Raw genomic sequence first — 15,550 nt, forward strand, 5'->3', positions numbered from 1 at the left:
CAGCAAGGGTTTTACCTGCGAGTGTGGGGATGGATGAGTGTGAAACTATGTGCATACTGCCTATTCTTTTTTTTTTTCTCTTTTCACGCACATCTTCAATTTTTATGCTCAAATATGTTTTCAGGCAGGTGAATATCCGCCGATGAGCTGATCTGCAACACATTTAAGCAAAGACCTGTACGGTGAATCTTATTGTTATTCAATGGTGTTAAAACAACCGACTGCTCCTAATTTTATAAAAGCTGTCCTCTTAATGTAGTCAGTGGAGCTTGATGGGTGAAATCCAATTAAGTCTTGTGATTGTGATATACGGGAGGGAAAAAGCACCTTTGTTGTTGCTTTATTTACAGATTGCCGATGGCATTTGCGTCAACACGTAAGGTGGGATAACGCCTCATAAAGTGTGTTTCGCATTAAAAGTATAGAATGGTGGGAAAAACACTAAATACAGATGCCACACGTGAGCCAAAGTCTGTTTGAACTGTGCTGCAGTGAACATTTTTGATAATCATTTCCAGTGAAGCAGTAAAACAACTTTAATGGTTTTTGCAGTTTGCAATTAGTAATGATTCTTTGAAGGAATGTATTTATTTGTACCAGTTTCTGCCTGACCCCTTTGTTAGACAGGAACATGAAATTTTATATGTGGTGTAAGGAATTACAGCACAACAAGGCAATGTTAAATGAGTACATTGAAATTAATGAAAACTTTCTCCTTTTTTTCTTTTAACCAATTTTTGCTCCAGTCCTTGTACCTAACCACTTATAGAGGAATGAATTTTTTATTTTGTATTTTAAGCCACTTAAAACTGACCTTTGAATCATTCATGCATAGAAAAGCTAACAAAATATAAAGAAATGACCGGTATCTGTACATTGGCAGTGTGTCTCTGCAACAAGTCTGAGGCACTGAGAGCACAGCAAAGATCCCACATATAGAACATTATAGAGGCTAAATACTAACGAACTTGTGTGCCAGAGCACCATAGGAGTGGTGAATAAACAAACTCAACAGAAGTGGCCTTTAGAAAGACACTCGACTCTCAGCTGCTTCAGGAAAGCTGCCCAGCAGATCTGACTAGATTTAACGTATGTATCGGTTGTGTGAAAAGTGAAGCTAGATTTGGATGCTTCGTTAGCCGTTTTCTGTTTTTCTGTGTGCGTCTGTTAGGACGTTTTCCTTTCCTCGTATCTGATAGTGAGCCGTGCATCTCTGGCAGGGCTGTGTTTACCGTGGAGCTGTACCTGCAGACGGAGCGACTGCTGATTTTCGGAGCGGAAACGCAGGAAACGCAGCATGATTGGATCCAGGCGCTGACAAAGGTGACACAGTTTGCAGATACAGTGCACAATGACACTTGTAAACAATTATTTTCTTTGTGTCTTTAATAAGCAAAGCCACAAAGAAGAAACTGTGTGAAAGTGCTGCTGAACCGCAGCACTTGTGTCTCATACTTTTTTATCCTCAATGAGCCTCAACCTACCTTTGCTTATTTCATTAAGAGATATAGTCTCTCTTTCCCTTCCCTCACATACTGACAGAATCATTCAACACTACACAAACCTGTCCCTGTTTTATCCTCAACTCCCAGGAAACCCAATCATGGACACTGCAACACACAGCATCTTTAATCAATACGTTTTTAGACCTAGGCACAGTTGAGTGTTTCAGCTTAAATTACAGAAAAGTGTCTGAAGTATAGCAGTGAATGTGTCTACGCGTGTCTGTTTAAGGAAAATGAGGCTTCAGCTGTGCTATTAGTTTCACCTTTAAAACAAAAACAGATAAAATAGGCTGTGATGTCACCCTGCCGGGCAGTCGAGCAAGGAGGTGATGTGGGCACCCAAGTTTGTGAAGTCGAGAGCAAAGCGATATAGAAGTTTCATATTTATATCATGGATGTATCTTTCTTGAGAGGGACCTCACTTAGGATTTTTAAACTGATAAGAAAGGTGTATCCACTAAAAATCTCAGACAAGTTTGAATCTCAGTGACCTTGACCCAAAGGTTAGAGGTCAGTGGTCAAGTTTTCAGAAAATCTTATCAACGCAATGTTTTGCAATAATAATGCAAGTACTAGGAGGCTGAGGGGTAGCACTGGTCGCTGCCAGTATTTTTAATCATAGACGTCTCTAATAAATAAGACTCCTTTTTGTTTACTTATCTGATCCGCAGTGCTTCATCCCACCTAAAGTCGAGGGACTAGTGCGGAAAGAGAGTGAACTGATTGGCAGACTCCACTACAAAGAAGGTCACGACCTGTACTACTGGAGGATGGGCTGGTTTATGCTGGAAGGCTCTACCCTGCACTTCAGCTCAGGAAAGGAGGAGGAGGGAGAGGAGGAAGTACTTCAACTCAAGCAACTGCAAGAACTCAGTAAGCATTTTTTCCCTGCCTCTCACTGTGTGCTCATGCTGGGAGCTCAGTGAAGTTGCCGTCTGTATCATTAGCCAGATAAGAAGTTAGATATTGTAACTCAACGTAGGTTCAGTGGTGCATAATCAGGTCTCAGAGTCGAACAAACTTAAATTTAATGGACAGACCCTCCCTGTCTTGTTGAAGAAACTTTGCTCTAATAACTTTTTGTCCATGATAACAAAGTTTGGCTCCTGAAAGTCTTGGCTTTACTTCTCCTTTTTGACAAGTAACCATGAATCATCTTATCCACGTATATTAAAAAATGCATTACATCAATAGCAAGGTTACTGTCTTTTCTCCAGTTTTGAATTGAGACACATTTACTGCACAGAAGTACAAGTGGTTATACTTTCAAGATTATGATTTTTGCAAACATAGTATACTTGGATTCATATATTTAAATTTACAAACTCAGCCACCTAACAGTAACGACACATGTAAAGCAATTGTATAAAAAACTCATTAGACACAATGTATTATACAAGTATAATCATGTGTGGAAAAAGTCACATATACAGGACTCTGTGCAGCTCTGTGAAAATCACAAACACCCTTACTGCTTCCTTAGGAATTAAGAGGAAAAGCCATGGGACGTGGGCACCTTGTAGTCCTTGAGTTGACCATGAACTCCTCTGTATACCAAAGTATTCGAGAGTCAGATGTCAGGCTGTCTGTCTGACACCTTAAGCTTGACTGAAACTGGGTCATGCAACAGGGCAATGATCCCGAGTACAACAGCAGATCTGCAGAAGAATGGTTGAAAAAGGAAAAAATCAAAGTGTTGCAATAGCCCAGTTCAGGTCCACACCTCAGCCTGATTAAAATACTGAATACATTAGCAGAGCTGTATATAAAAAATGTCTGTAGACCTCATTGAATTGAAGCAGCGTAAAGAAGAGTGAGACAAAATTCCTCCACACTGATGTGAAATACTGATAAGAAGTCATATAGAAAACCATTACTTTAAGTTATTGCTGTTAAAGCTGGCTCATCAAACTATTGAATGACACTCGTAAACAATTACGAGTGTCGGGGTGTGCATCTTTCACAGGACTGCAGAGATTCATTTGAAAAACTTTCTTTTTTACATAACTGTAAGTATAGTTTAAAGGATTAATACCGAGACATGATTCCCAGTTCAAACATGACAGGTCCCGCCTCTGAATCCCGGACGAGCCCCCAGTTAGTCACTGCCTAACTCGTAAGGCTGTAACAAAAAGGCTTGGCACACTATTGGCAGTTCAACAAAGTAACTTTAAAGAAAAACTTGGCTACATTAAATGCAAATCTAATTAGATGTGGAAACTGGTGGGATCAGTGGTATGGACATGTATGACGGCTAGCATGCTAGCAGACAGGCAGGTGAGTGAAAGACAGAAAAACGTGGCAACAACATCTTAATAGTTTGTGAACATAGGGTCCAGGTGCTCCCAGTTGGCACTGACAAAATCTTCCCTGGACCTCAGCAATCTGGAACTCATGCAGAGAAAAAGTTGAGAGTAAAAGAGGGGATTCATTACAACAAGGATCGTGGGACTTATTTGAATTACTATAAAAACCCCAAACTTTAGTCCTGACTGCCTTTAAAAGAAAACCCATTACTGACTTATGTACACATAAAATTTACTTGAACCTAAATAGTAAAAGTTATATTGCTCTCTTAGTTAACACAAACTGTATACCTCAGCTTTCCCTGAATTGCCACAGTTTACATGAGCAAACAATCCCGTAAGAAGCTTCTGGTGGGCCTCTAATAGGCAATAAATCAGATTTTTTTTTTTTTAATCTCAGAGCCCAAAGCAACCATATCTGTTTATGCTTGATAGTGTCAGCGGTCAATTGCTGTAACTTCATGATGAATGTGCTGAGATTTGTGGCTTTGTAGCATTCGCTCTATTTTCATATACTCTCTTTAATTTCCAAAAAACTACCAATCCATAACACCCTCTTACTGCTTGCATTTATAACTACTTAATGATGTCGGAGGATGCAAAGACATTTCAGCTTCTCACACCATTACACATTTCAGCTGAATCTCACTCCTCTATCTGGCTAACTTAGTTTTCCATAATATGAAAAAGAAGAAAAAGAAAAGACATGCTCGGAGAGGAGGAGCAGAGGAGAGAATAAGAAGCTCCTCCGCTAGGATGAGGTCAGTGAATGTCAATATTACGTAATGCATCGACAGGCGATCGTCATTCAGATGGGATTCGGCTTCCCCAGAGCTGCTAACAAAATCTTTTATGAAAACATTATCTTTTTTTCTTTTCTTTTCTTTTTTTTTAGAAGAAGAATTCATTGCTTTCATAAAGCCACATAATGTTCACAGTATGAGGGTGTCACGGTAGCACTGTTCCCACAGCCCACTTACACGAATTTTGCCAATATGTTCTCATTTCTGGCAAAACTGCAAGTTATTTAAAGGACAGTCGGTGCGGAGTGGCTGCCAGTCAGCGTGGAAGGCTCAAAAGTTCACGCATAGTTTGGCAGATAATAAAGATTTTAGAACATTTCAATGGATTGCGCCAGTGTGATGTGCGAACAGAAGGAGGGGAGAATCAATGGATCTTTTTAATCCACTTACAGCTCGACATGGATCAAATCGCGCAAAGCGCCGCCCCATCTTCTCACCTGGGGCGGGATAAAGAACTGCAGTGGTGTTCATTTTTATTCCCAGCTTTCTCAAACCATATTTGTCACAGCCGGGGAGCCGTTAGCGCCAGAAGGGACTGTGTTTTGTCAGGGGATGGTAGGTTCTGGAGCACTGAAAGGATCCCTTTAGGATTCACAGTCTGTGACATGGGATTAACTGTTATTTTCTCTACAGTGACACCACCACATGAAAGGTGCCCCTGTGTAACACTCGGGGATTAAATAAATACACTTTTCAATTAAAAAAAAAAAAAAAAAACATGTTTCCAACACGGTTCACTTCAGACTGCATCAGTTTTATTTGCAACTGTGATGTCTGAGGGTTTTTTTCTTTCTTTTTTTTGCATCAGGCTGCCAGAGTTATAATCATTCCAATCGCCTCTAAAATGCATTTAAAAAAAATTTCCCGCTGACGTTAAAGCACAAGCCTTAATTTTTGTCTTTTATTCATTTTATTCTTAATTGCCTTGACTGTCATTTATTCTCTATTCAGCCCAATGACTAAACATAATGATTTATTGATCCTTGCCAGTTATTCGGTATTCATTTCTCTTGGCTATGAAGCACTTGTAACTTGTTAACAGCAACAAAAAAAGAATCATATCCCCAAAAGAATGAGAGCGCAATACGTCTTAAAACGGCTTCCCGGGGGCTCAGCTGTGTACTTGAGAGGAGATTGATCTTTTTGTGATGTCTTGTGTCAAGATATCTGCGGCACAAATAACAAGAAGCAAAGTAAAATGAGGAGAAAATGACAGATAGAGCTGGATAATCATTAACCTGTCACGGTGCACAAATCAGCCTTCCCACCCAGAACTTTGTGAAATGAAAGGTTTTCAAACAAGATAAGCACATTAAGTTTAAACTCATTCAGTGCGATTTTTCTCAGTGGATTTCTTTTTCGGCACGAAGTTAATCCCACTGCTCTGCTCAATCATCTAAAATTTGAGATAGGCATCAGCACAAGACTGCTGTCCAGCATATTTGGCAGTCACATTTAAAATGTGTCCACAACGAGGTTCGTTTAAAGGCAAAATTAGATTTTTTAAAAACTCATTTTAAGATATGCAACAATCGCCGGTCACAGCCAACACGTGTTAAAAAGTCGCTGATAATTCATGTTTAAATGGAAGCTAACATTAGAAATAGCCAATTCGGATTAGATTTGAATATTTCTATTAATGACATGCTACAATGTTACATTAATATGTTAGATGTCATTTGATTTTTCTGAACAGTATCAGTAAGTTTGAACCTGCTATTATGGAAAATAGTGAATACCATGTAAGTCCACTTTTCCAGATACATTGATGAAGGTCCCTACTGGACTTTCTTTAACCGCTTGTAGCACTTTAGAGCTCAATTTGTATGACAGATGGTGCTAATAACATATACACACGATTGCTTATAGGGTGCTTATAGATGACAAGATACAAATGGTGCCAAAACAGCATGACACAGTCTTGTTTCTATAGGAATATGACCAGATTACAACCACTTGGCAAACAAGTTAGTCAGATCTGCTATTTCAAAAAGACCAATTGCAGACGAGTTGCACTTCTCGGTGTAGTCTGACTACGTTGCTGTCAACGTGTTGGCAAATCTATCTGTGCTATAAGTTAGACTGCAAATATTAGCAAACCTTTGCTAATCTGTCTGAAAATGATTGCAGTCAGTTTGAGTCGGGCTGTGATTGGCTGGAGACGGGTTGCCCCCACCAAGTAACCTGTGTAACTGCCAACTACCACAAATGAGTGCAGTCGCTTGTTGACCACTGATTTTCCTACTTGCAGGGATATCACAAAAATCTGCTTTCTCGCTGGTGTGACAAGTGAACTGTTTTTCATTAGCCGGTAAAAGTGACCTCTAAATCAACCGAAAAATTTAAACTGGCCATCACGTGTGACAGGTAAACCAAACACAGAAATCAAACATATTGCATGGTCACACAGTAGGTACCTGCCGATCACAAGGTACCCACACCCCAAATAATACCCCGCTTTATTGTCTTTACTGTAAATAGTTCCTTATTTTTCAAAATGAATGTCTGTATGCTATACTCTCTCACTTAGTGAGCTCAGTGAACACGATCCCGATAACTTGAGTCGTTTAAAGTTCATATTACATATTCCATGAAGTTAATTTTTAAGTGTTGGTCAGTATTTGAGTCAGAAAGAAGATAAGTCGGGCTCAATGGCTACCAACTTGTCAATCGCAAGTCATTAGCCAACAAGCATGCAGTGTTATCTATCCTACAGTCTGATTCACGATAGCTACGCTCATCTTTTATTGTATGACTGAGATGAGTCATTTTTCTAAAACATATAAATAATCTGACAAACAGTCTTTTATTTACAGTATTGTTACATGCCATAGACAACCAGCAGGAGTTGCAAGCACAGGGAAAAAAATAAAAACAATCCTCTCTCTTTCTTTCCAGTTGTATTTACTGACAGCTCAGCTCCTAAGACACCACCGTGTGTAATCAGACCCGAAGCCCTGCAGAGGTGGGACGGTCATATTGTGAGCTTATCACATAATACTTGTAAAAATAAAAAGGGGAATCAAAATGGGCTAATGGAAATGTGGATTTAAAATTGCTCACATTTTGTGAACAAAAACTTAATGAAAATTTCCTCCAGGAAGCTCAGCACAAATTAAAGAGAGAACAAGGCCGCAGACTTAGTTCCTTATCACACAAACATATTAAGTAATAAAAAATTTCCAACTGAGCTGTAAGATGGATAAAAGAGGATTGCTGTGTGTTTGTTCAAACGGCTATGACAAGTGTTTTGCATTTACCTGATAACACTGTTAATAAACCTCTCTCAAGTCAATATCAATCTCTGAAGTTCTTTGCTTTCCCCTTTTGTTGCTTGGATCAGAATGAAACACTGCGCCCTTGAAAATCTGCCAAAGAAAATAAAAAGCAAATTACTTGTTAAGAGAGACTTTTGGGGATTAATAGTTTTTGCTGTTTAGCTCAACATACAAAGGCCTATACGAGTACAAAGGATTTGCTAGCCAAAATAACACTGTGATGTGTAATGCTTTTACCAGTCGTCTATCTCGCTTGTGCCAACAAATTTAATTGTGTCTGTACAGATTATTGATTAGTCTGTTAAATATTCAGTAGAGGAAATTGAAAAGTTTTTTTCTTGTCACTCTAAAGTAATGACAGTTATGGATATTTCACACAAAGAATAAACTACACACATAGCAGTTCTTAGTTTTTTGTCCTCAGCGCACCGAGTTTCTGAATGAACCAGATTAATAGTGGGGTTAGTTTTAGCACGACTAAAAGCAAAGGGTAGAAAAAGGTAGAAAATCAATATAACTCGACTTGTATAGCTTTGCAATTTATAGATTATATCTTGTTTGTTTAATCCTGGAGAAACAAAGTGTGAAGGACACTCTGAAGTTGAGTTAAAGTAACCAGCAGCAGAGTCCTTGTAGAAGCACGTCTTTCCAGTCAGCAGACAACTTATTGCCATCGAACAGTTATTTTAGGACCGAGCTCCTGCCTAAATCAATGAGGCGAGAGCCATAACTTTAATTTCAGAGGTCACCAGGATGCAAAAACCTTCCCACAAAATACAGTTTGAAAGTGTTTATCTTCCAAATGATATTCCTCCTCTGCGTACACAGCAGTAACTTACATTGTGTGCCATCCAGTCCATCACCGTTAGCTTATTCCACCAGAGTCCTAAACAAATACAATGACTGATTTTTGATTAATTAAAAATCCAATAGTCCAATGTGTCTATGGATTTTCATAAAACTTATGTGTTATTTATATACTTGTGTATACTCTACCTGATTCTGCTCATCAGGTGATTACCGTGTTTGTGGTGTTCCAAAAACATGTGTTACAAAGTGCCCTCTGGTGGAAAAACTATGCAACATCAACACATAACAGAAGCTCTTTACTTTTAAAACTTTCACTTTCAAATTGGCAAATAGAAAGTAATAGCAATAACAGCAGCCTCAAATGATGCACATTGTACCTCAATCACAGAGAACTAGACCATCTGGCAACAACCGGTAGTTAGGGAAAAATGAGTCATTGCTGGAGGTTGCTTCCTTTTTAACACAGGCCTAGAGACTGGTTGCTCGGCATATATATTTCCTGACCAGTTAGCGACTGATTGCTTGCAGTCACTAGCATGAAACTGGTCACACAGATGTGCACAGTTCTGTACAGAAAACCTTAATAATTTCTTTGGTCCTCAGTAGGTTGCCGCGGTCACTAATAGTTTGCATGGAAGATCTCAGCTAGTCTGCAAACACTCACAAATTATTTGCCATCTGGTTGCCAAAAATACAGTGCAAACAGGAAACGGAGAACATTTACCTTCATAGGCAAGTTGTGTAAAGCGCTATATAAGAACCAGTCCATTTTCCATTTACCATAGAGAAAGTTGCGGTTTTTCAAATGTGTTGGTTGCAGCGATAAGGTTTACTTGTGTCCAACATTCTCAGTTTCCAGTTTGCATTAAAGTTTATTTTACAGATAAGCTAGCATCTTCCATGCAAACTACGGGCAATAATGGCAATCTCCAGTGACCAAAGGAATCACAAGAAGGTTTTTGATGCAATACCCTCTTTGAACCAATTTCACCCGGTAACATCCACTAACCACCCACCAATTGGTCGGGGAATGTATATGTTTTAGTGATCAGTTTTCTAGGTGGTCACCAGCTGGTTTCTAGGCCTTAGTAGCTGTGGTTTTCAGTTAATAATATTTAAATGAGTAGGTAAACTATGGATTCTCCTATATATATTCTATATATTTCTATTCAGGACACTTTGAGTGCCACATCCCTGCTGTTACAAGTTACAGCACACGTACAGGATAGCTTCTTTAGAAAGTTGAATCCATATTATGGCTACAGTCAGCCAAGAAGAAACCAAATACCTTTTGTACTTTAGTAATGAGTAGATACGCCTACCACCACACTATAGAAACTCTGAAATTTAACTATACACAAAATGTTGAACATCTGATTGGCTGTTTGGGGCCAGCACTGCTATTTTTACTATTACTTACTAGATTTCTACACAGGATTTGTCTCTGTGAGGAGAAACAAAGCAACAAAGCTCATTTCCCCAAATTTTTAATCTTTTGTGACAAAGCGTGTAATTGTATAGCAAGTGTTCCTACTGAGGTACGGACCAATCTCCAAAATTCAACAGTTCATTAAGGTGAAGTCCTGCTTCTTTTTTCGATTTTGTATCTTTCTGTCTATTATGTGAGCACAACCAGTGCTCGAGTGTGATGAAAGTGCCAGATGTTGTTGCTAGGAGATTTGTGCAGAGCCTCATATCTTTTTTTGTACTTTCTCTGCTGCGTGTGATTGTTGCCATGATCCAAGCAGCTGTTTGAAGCCCCAGAAGAGATTATGGCAGAGCGCTCGAGTCCCTGAGCCCAGTTTCTGTGGATCTTACACTCTTATTCCGATTTCAAAAGATTGATTCTGCAAAAGAGGAATGCCAGTAACCTTGTATCTGTATTCTTTTCCTTTCTGTCTTTTATTTGATGTCTTAAATACTGCGCACAGTGCAATCTTGTTTAGTTGCATTTCAACCAAATTTATGTAAACCTTGATGACAAATGAAACCAGTGTTTACGCCCCACTTCCCTCGCTTGTTTAACTCGGCCGTCAGACGCTCGCACACAGCCTGAAATCATGTTTCCCATTACAACAAGGAAACGCTATTAACTCCAATGCATTTGGCATTTTCCATCACTGCACTGTTTTCTCACTTATCTCATTTTCCCAGTGTATACCTACACCTTTGAAAAGCCCAGTCAGATATGTCTAGACATATTTTAGCAGGGTGTTATTTAACTGATTTAAATAGCAAATGTATATTTAAGAGCCGATGAATGAATGCATCACCTCTCAAGTTCCATGGCGAAAGTTTTCTCGGGCTTTGGAGCAAGATCAAATAATTCTAAAGATGTTGCTCATTTGAATGTATGCCTGCATTTTCTAAACCTTGTTGCCTTTTTTTTTTAACCCCACCCCCCCAGCTGTCTCCACACATACTGAGGGTGAAGACAAGATCCAAGTCCTGCTGATGGTGGAGTGTGGAAGGTATGTCTCTAAGGGGCGGAGAGGGAGAGGAAAAAAGCCTGTGCTAATTGGAACTGTATTAGCAATACAGCAACAATATGCTTTATGCGGTCCTGTTAGCTTCGACTCAGCCTTTTGTCTTGTTAGTCCAAATGCACCTTACCTACTGTAACCATCCAAGGTAATTAAAACCTCGCCTCAGTTAGAGAGAAGGTGTGAGATGGCACGTAGCATCGCAGCCCTCACACAAGCCAACCAGTTTAGTCTTGCTTTTAGCATCGTGCAACAAAACTTTGTCTTTAATTGCTGTTTGTTTGTATGTTTTTTTTCTTTCTTTCTTTTTTTTTGTGATCAAACCTACTGGGAAACCAGCGGTTGTTTATAGACGTGTGTTCTGTAGAAGCTCTTTGGATTCCTTTAATCATGTCGGTTGTTAATTTAATGACTTAGCAGCGCGTTTCTAAATATATGAACTTAAGGTCATCGAATAGGAAGCGCCGTGTTGTACGGGCAAATCACAGGATGGCATTCTTCATCAGTAATTACTGTGTTTCTGTCTCTCTTTTTTCACATATATATAAATAGAACAGTTTACATTCATGGCTTCAACAAGATGGACTTCACCGTGTGGCACTCTGCTATCAAACTGGCTGCTGGCACAGACGGCAATGCGCTCGGCGACCAACAGCTGACTAAAAATGGTGTTCCTATTATAGTCGACAGCTGCATTGCTTTTGTCACTCAGTATGGTGAGCTACATTGTATCTCTCAGCTAAAATAGTTTGTTGTTTTTCTTTAATTTGAAAAAAGAAAGTTCTGCATTACTATTATTATGATTTCCCCTTGAGGAGCTGATTCATCCAGTGCACTGTGTTGCGATGAGAGTTTCATGCTTTCTAATGTTGTCTGGCAATGCACTGCCATTATCCTATCTCTTTCCTTTAAAAAAAAACAGTTTTAGAAGTGCGGAAAATAAATGTAGCACAACTGCACTCTGCTGTTAATCGGAGGAACGCTCCATACAAAGTTAGAAACTGCATCATACTGAGTCCTGGCTTGGTTAATGTATGGTAACTGTGGACTTTTACAGTGTCACGGTAAGTAGTGTGCTGTATAATGAGGGATTGGAATAAAAGTTAACTCTGAGTGAGACTGTGAAATGGCACAGAAGGTTAATATACCTTGCACTGACAATTTTATTCCACCTGCAATTTAGATTCAAATGTGCTTATGCAACATTGTTAAATCCCACAAGTCACACTGTCCATAAGGCTGCTTACTTTTCTATAAATGCATGCAGTCATATAGAAAATCTACATGCTGTCATTTTCTCTTGGAGATGCTACACGTCAGAGCTATTTGTCATTTGGACAGAACATGTGCAGAAGGAAGCTGGCGATTTCTTATTAATCAGCTGTCTTCTGACACTGTACCCAGGTTTGTGCCAGGAGGGAGTCTACCAGAGGCCTGGAGATCCTGGTCGAGTGTCTCACCTCCTGGAGGAGTTCACCCACGATGCCCGTAATGTGAAGCTGAGGGAGAAGGAGCACCGTCTTGAGGATGTGACTGACACGCTGAAGAGCTTCTTGTCTCAGGCAGAGGATGCACTGCTGACCAAGGAGCTCTATCCATACTGGGTGTCAGCTCTGGGTGTGTGAGCTTTCTGGCATGTGGGATGTCAAACACTATAAAGTCTGCAGAGTTGTAGGAAAGAGAGAAATACACAAGTCCACCATGCTAAACTGTGTGAATTTGCCGAGTCATTTTAAACATACTGTAAAAAACCTTTTGTGGCATGTGTTTGAACATAAGCTTTTGTAGTTGGGTATATTCATTTTATTATATTTCTTCTCTGTTTGGTTTGGTAGATGAGAAGAACGAAAGGCAGAGAGTGAAGAAGTACTCCACTTTCATAGAGAGCTTGCCAAAGATAAACAGGTCAACCCTTGAAGCCCTGCTGCAGCATCTTTACAGGTAAAAACGCACGAGATCACAGGCATCGAGCTATGACATGTTTAGCGTTTGTGTTAGTGAAGCTGTTTTATTACAAAGGTCAACTTTTACATTCTGGGAGGAAAAGTTTAAGGGTTTTTAAAAGCTCGAAACCCGAGGCGCAAAGACGACTTAAACAACATTGCATTAATAAAAATAACACAACGCAGTAAATAAGATGATAGAGCTGGTTTCTAACCACTGAAGAACTAACCCTGTACTCTAAAATGCGTCTTCTATTTATGTACGCTCGCTATCCACACTAATTATGTGCCACAGATGGAGCAGTGGAAACTGCTGCACCTACACGGTGCAGACAGAGTGGGTGAGACACAGACAGAGAGAGAGACCAGGGACTATTTTTTAATAACCATAAATAAGTGGAAGGATATCAGCCTACCAGATAAACCTGTTGAAAATCCTAGCATTTGCACGATTCTTTATTTCTCTCTAGTTTGTTGTAGCTGTTTTTATACATGGAAAACAGCTACGCTCATAAGCTAATTAGCTGCATTAGCTAACCAAATTTATCCTACCTGTGCTTAGACTCCACAGGGAGGTATATATTTTTTCTGCTATAATATAACTTTATTTCAATTTTTGTGTTGGAGCAAACCTTTATACTCTGAAAGTTATGTTCAGTGGAGGGAAAACAGTGTTGAATGCTAAGAAGATAGCTTTAGCCGTTTAAAAGTAGCACATCTAGCTGTTTCAGAGCATTATTTGAGCACCGCACAACTAGTTAGCAGCTAAAAGCTAAAGCAACCTATTTGTTAGCAAGCTAATGTAGCTAGTCAGTCCTGAGATTTAGCATAAAAACATTACTCATATCTTTCTGGATTATATGTATTTTTATATATTTTGCAAAGTGCAGTCCAAATGCTGTAGCTTCAGCTTACACAGATATAGTAACTGTTAGGAATAAAATGATTAATTTTATGATTTTTATATACACATTGCGATTTGCTTATTAAAGAGTTAGCACTCTGTGTTTTGAGGGTGGGAAGCTTCCTTTATCGCTATGACTGAATTGAATTATTGTGATTGATGTAGAGTGCACTGGGTTTGCAACATGCTTACTCATCATAACTAGTTAACAGTCAGGATGATTTTTTCTGGGCCGAGGGAGACTGAACAGAATATCCCGAACTTAGACAAACATGACATTTGGATCCTTGAGTTATCAGTAACAAAAATGCCCACGGCACACACAGGCAAAGTTGAGTACCAGGCAACTAAAGTTTTGCCATTAGTTGTTTCACTTTTTATCGCTGGTATCAGCTTCTGTCTCCTGCTGCCGGCAGCATATCCAACCACAATGCAGCTGTTAGGCATTTTTCAGTTGTCTGCTAGCAGATGGATATGACACAGAAACGTCTTCACGCAGTGTAAAGTCACAGGAGAACCAGGGTCACATCTGCATGACCCCGCATCTTCGTGATGCACAAGTTTTTCTCTTACTTTCAGCAGCAAGATTCAAAACCAGCCTAATTAGTTCAACCACTTTTGCAGCAACTTGTTGGCACTAATTGGGATTAAAAACCCATTCTTTGATAGCTACTTTGCAATATTATGCATTCGTAAGTTGTCCTAATGTTCTTATCTGACCTTGTTGCTGATGAAACAAGTGTGGCTCTCCAGTGGCCGCTCTGCGTCACAGACAAAACGAGCATAGCGGTTCAAAGGTCATGAGGCCCGAGCGGCCCTCTGGTTGCTGCTTGTCACCTGCTGATTAGCAGCATTGTTTCCTCTATTCTCCTAATGACCCCCATTTTTTTTGTTTGCTTTTTTTTTTTCTCCATCTGACCAATACTGTTAAATATTCTTTCAAATTAAGTCTGTTTGCTGAACAGTGAATGTACTGGAAAGTTGTTGTGGGGAAAAACGAAAACAAGCTGAGCAGGAAAAGATTGTTTTTGTGAGTCACTGAAGTAACAGTGTCCTTCGGTTGAAAGCGATGAATCAATTCCATATTGTTTCTAGCGAGCACTGGCATTTTTCAACTGAGACAGATTGTGTGGCTCATTATTAAAGACTCAGGCAATTAGCAAACACATAGCTGAGGTTTTACAAAACGAGCGGTGCTATTTCTGGCTGTGCGCTGCTTTTTGTTTCTTTTCATGAAAATCGTATATTTTTCCCTCAGTCGGTTACGCTGCTGAATTCTCTACTTCTTCACCTCTGGATAATTTGAACTGTGGAGATTTCTAGTAATAAATTACAGCCAGCTCGCGCGTTGTGGACTGAAACTACTGATTTACTGTTTGTTTTACCTGGAGTGGAAATGCAGAGACAAACAACACAGAAGATACAGAGCCAAAGAAAAAGCTTGCACAACTTTGATACCGTGCTGCAGCTACAAAAACCCCTTATTCCGCTTCTTGTGTTGTTTTTTAAATACAACCA

General features: G+C 39.5%; 1 protein-coding gene across 5 annotated transcripts in view; it reads left to right on the plus strand.

Moving 5' to 3' along the window:
• Window positions 1-15,550, plus strand: part of arap2 (ArfGAP with RhoGAP domain, ankyrin repeat and PH domain 2) — a 159,537-nt gene that overhangs the window by 113,335 nt on the left and 30,652 nt on the right. For all 5 annotated transcript variants that reach the window (XM_019354343.2, XM_005454399.4, XM_005454400.4 and 2 more), the window contains 6 exons: window positions 1,221-1,323; window positions 2,177-2,378; window positions 11,110-11,173; window positions 11,738-11,901; window positions 12,590-12,802; window positions 13,021-13,126. In XM_019354343.2, the coding sequence (XP_019209888.1) occupies window positions 1,221-1,323; window positions 2,177-2,378; window positions 11,110-11,173; window positions 11,738-11,901; window positions 12,590-12,802; window positions 13,021-13,126 (852 nt within the window). The remainder of the gene's footprint in view (window positions 1-1,220; window positions 1,324-2,176; window positions 2,379-11,109; window positions 11,174-11,737; window positions 11,902-12,589; window positions 12,803-13,020; window positions 13,127-15,550) is intronic.

This window comes from Oreochromis niloticus, linkage group LG3, assembly GCF_001858045.2.
Source record: "Oreochromis niloticus isolate F11D_XX linkage group LG3, O_niloticus_UMD_NMBU, whole genome shotgun sequence".
Lineage (NCBI taxonomy): Eukaryota > Metazoa > Chordata > Actinopteri > Cichliformes > Cichlidae > Oreochromis > Oreochromis niloticus.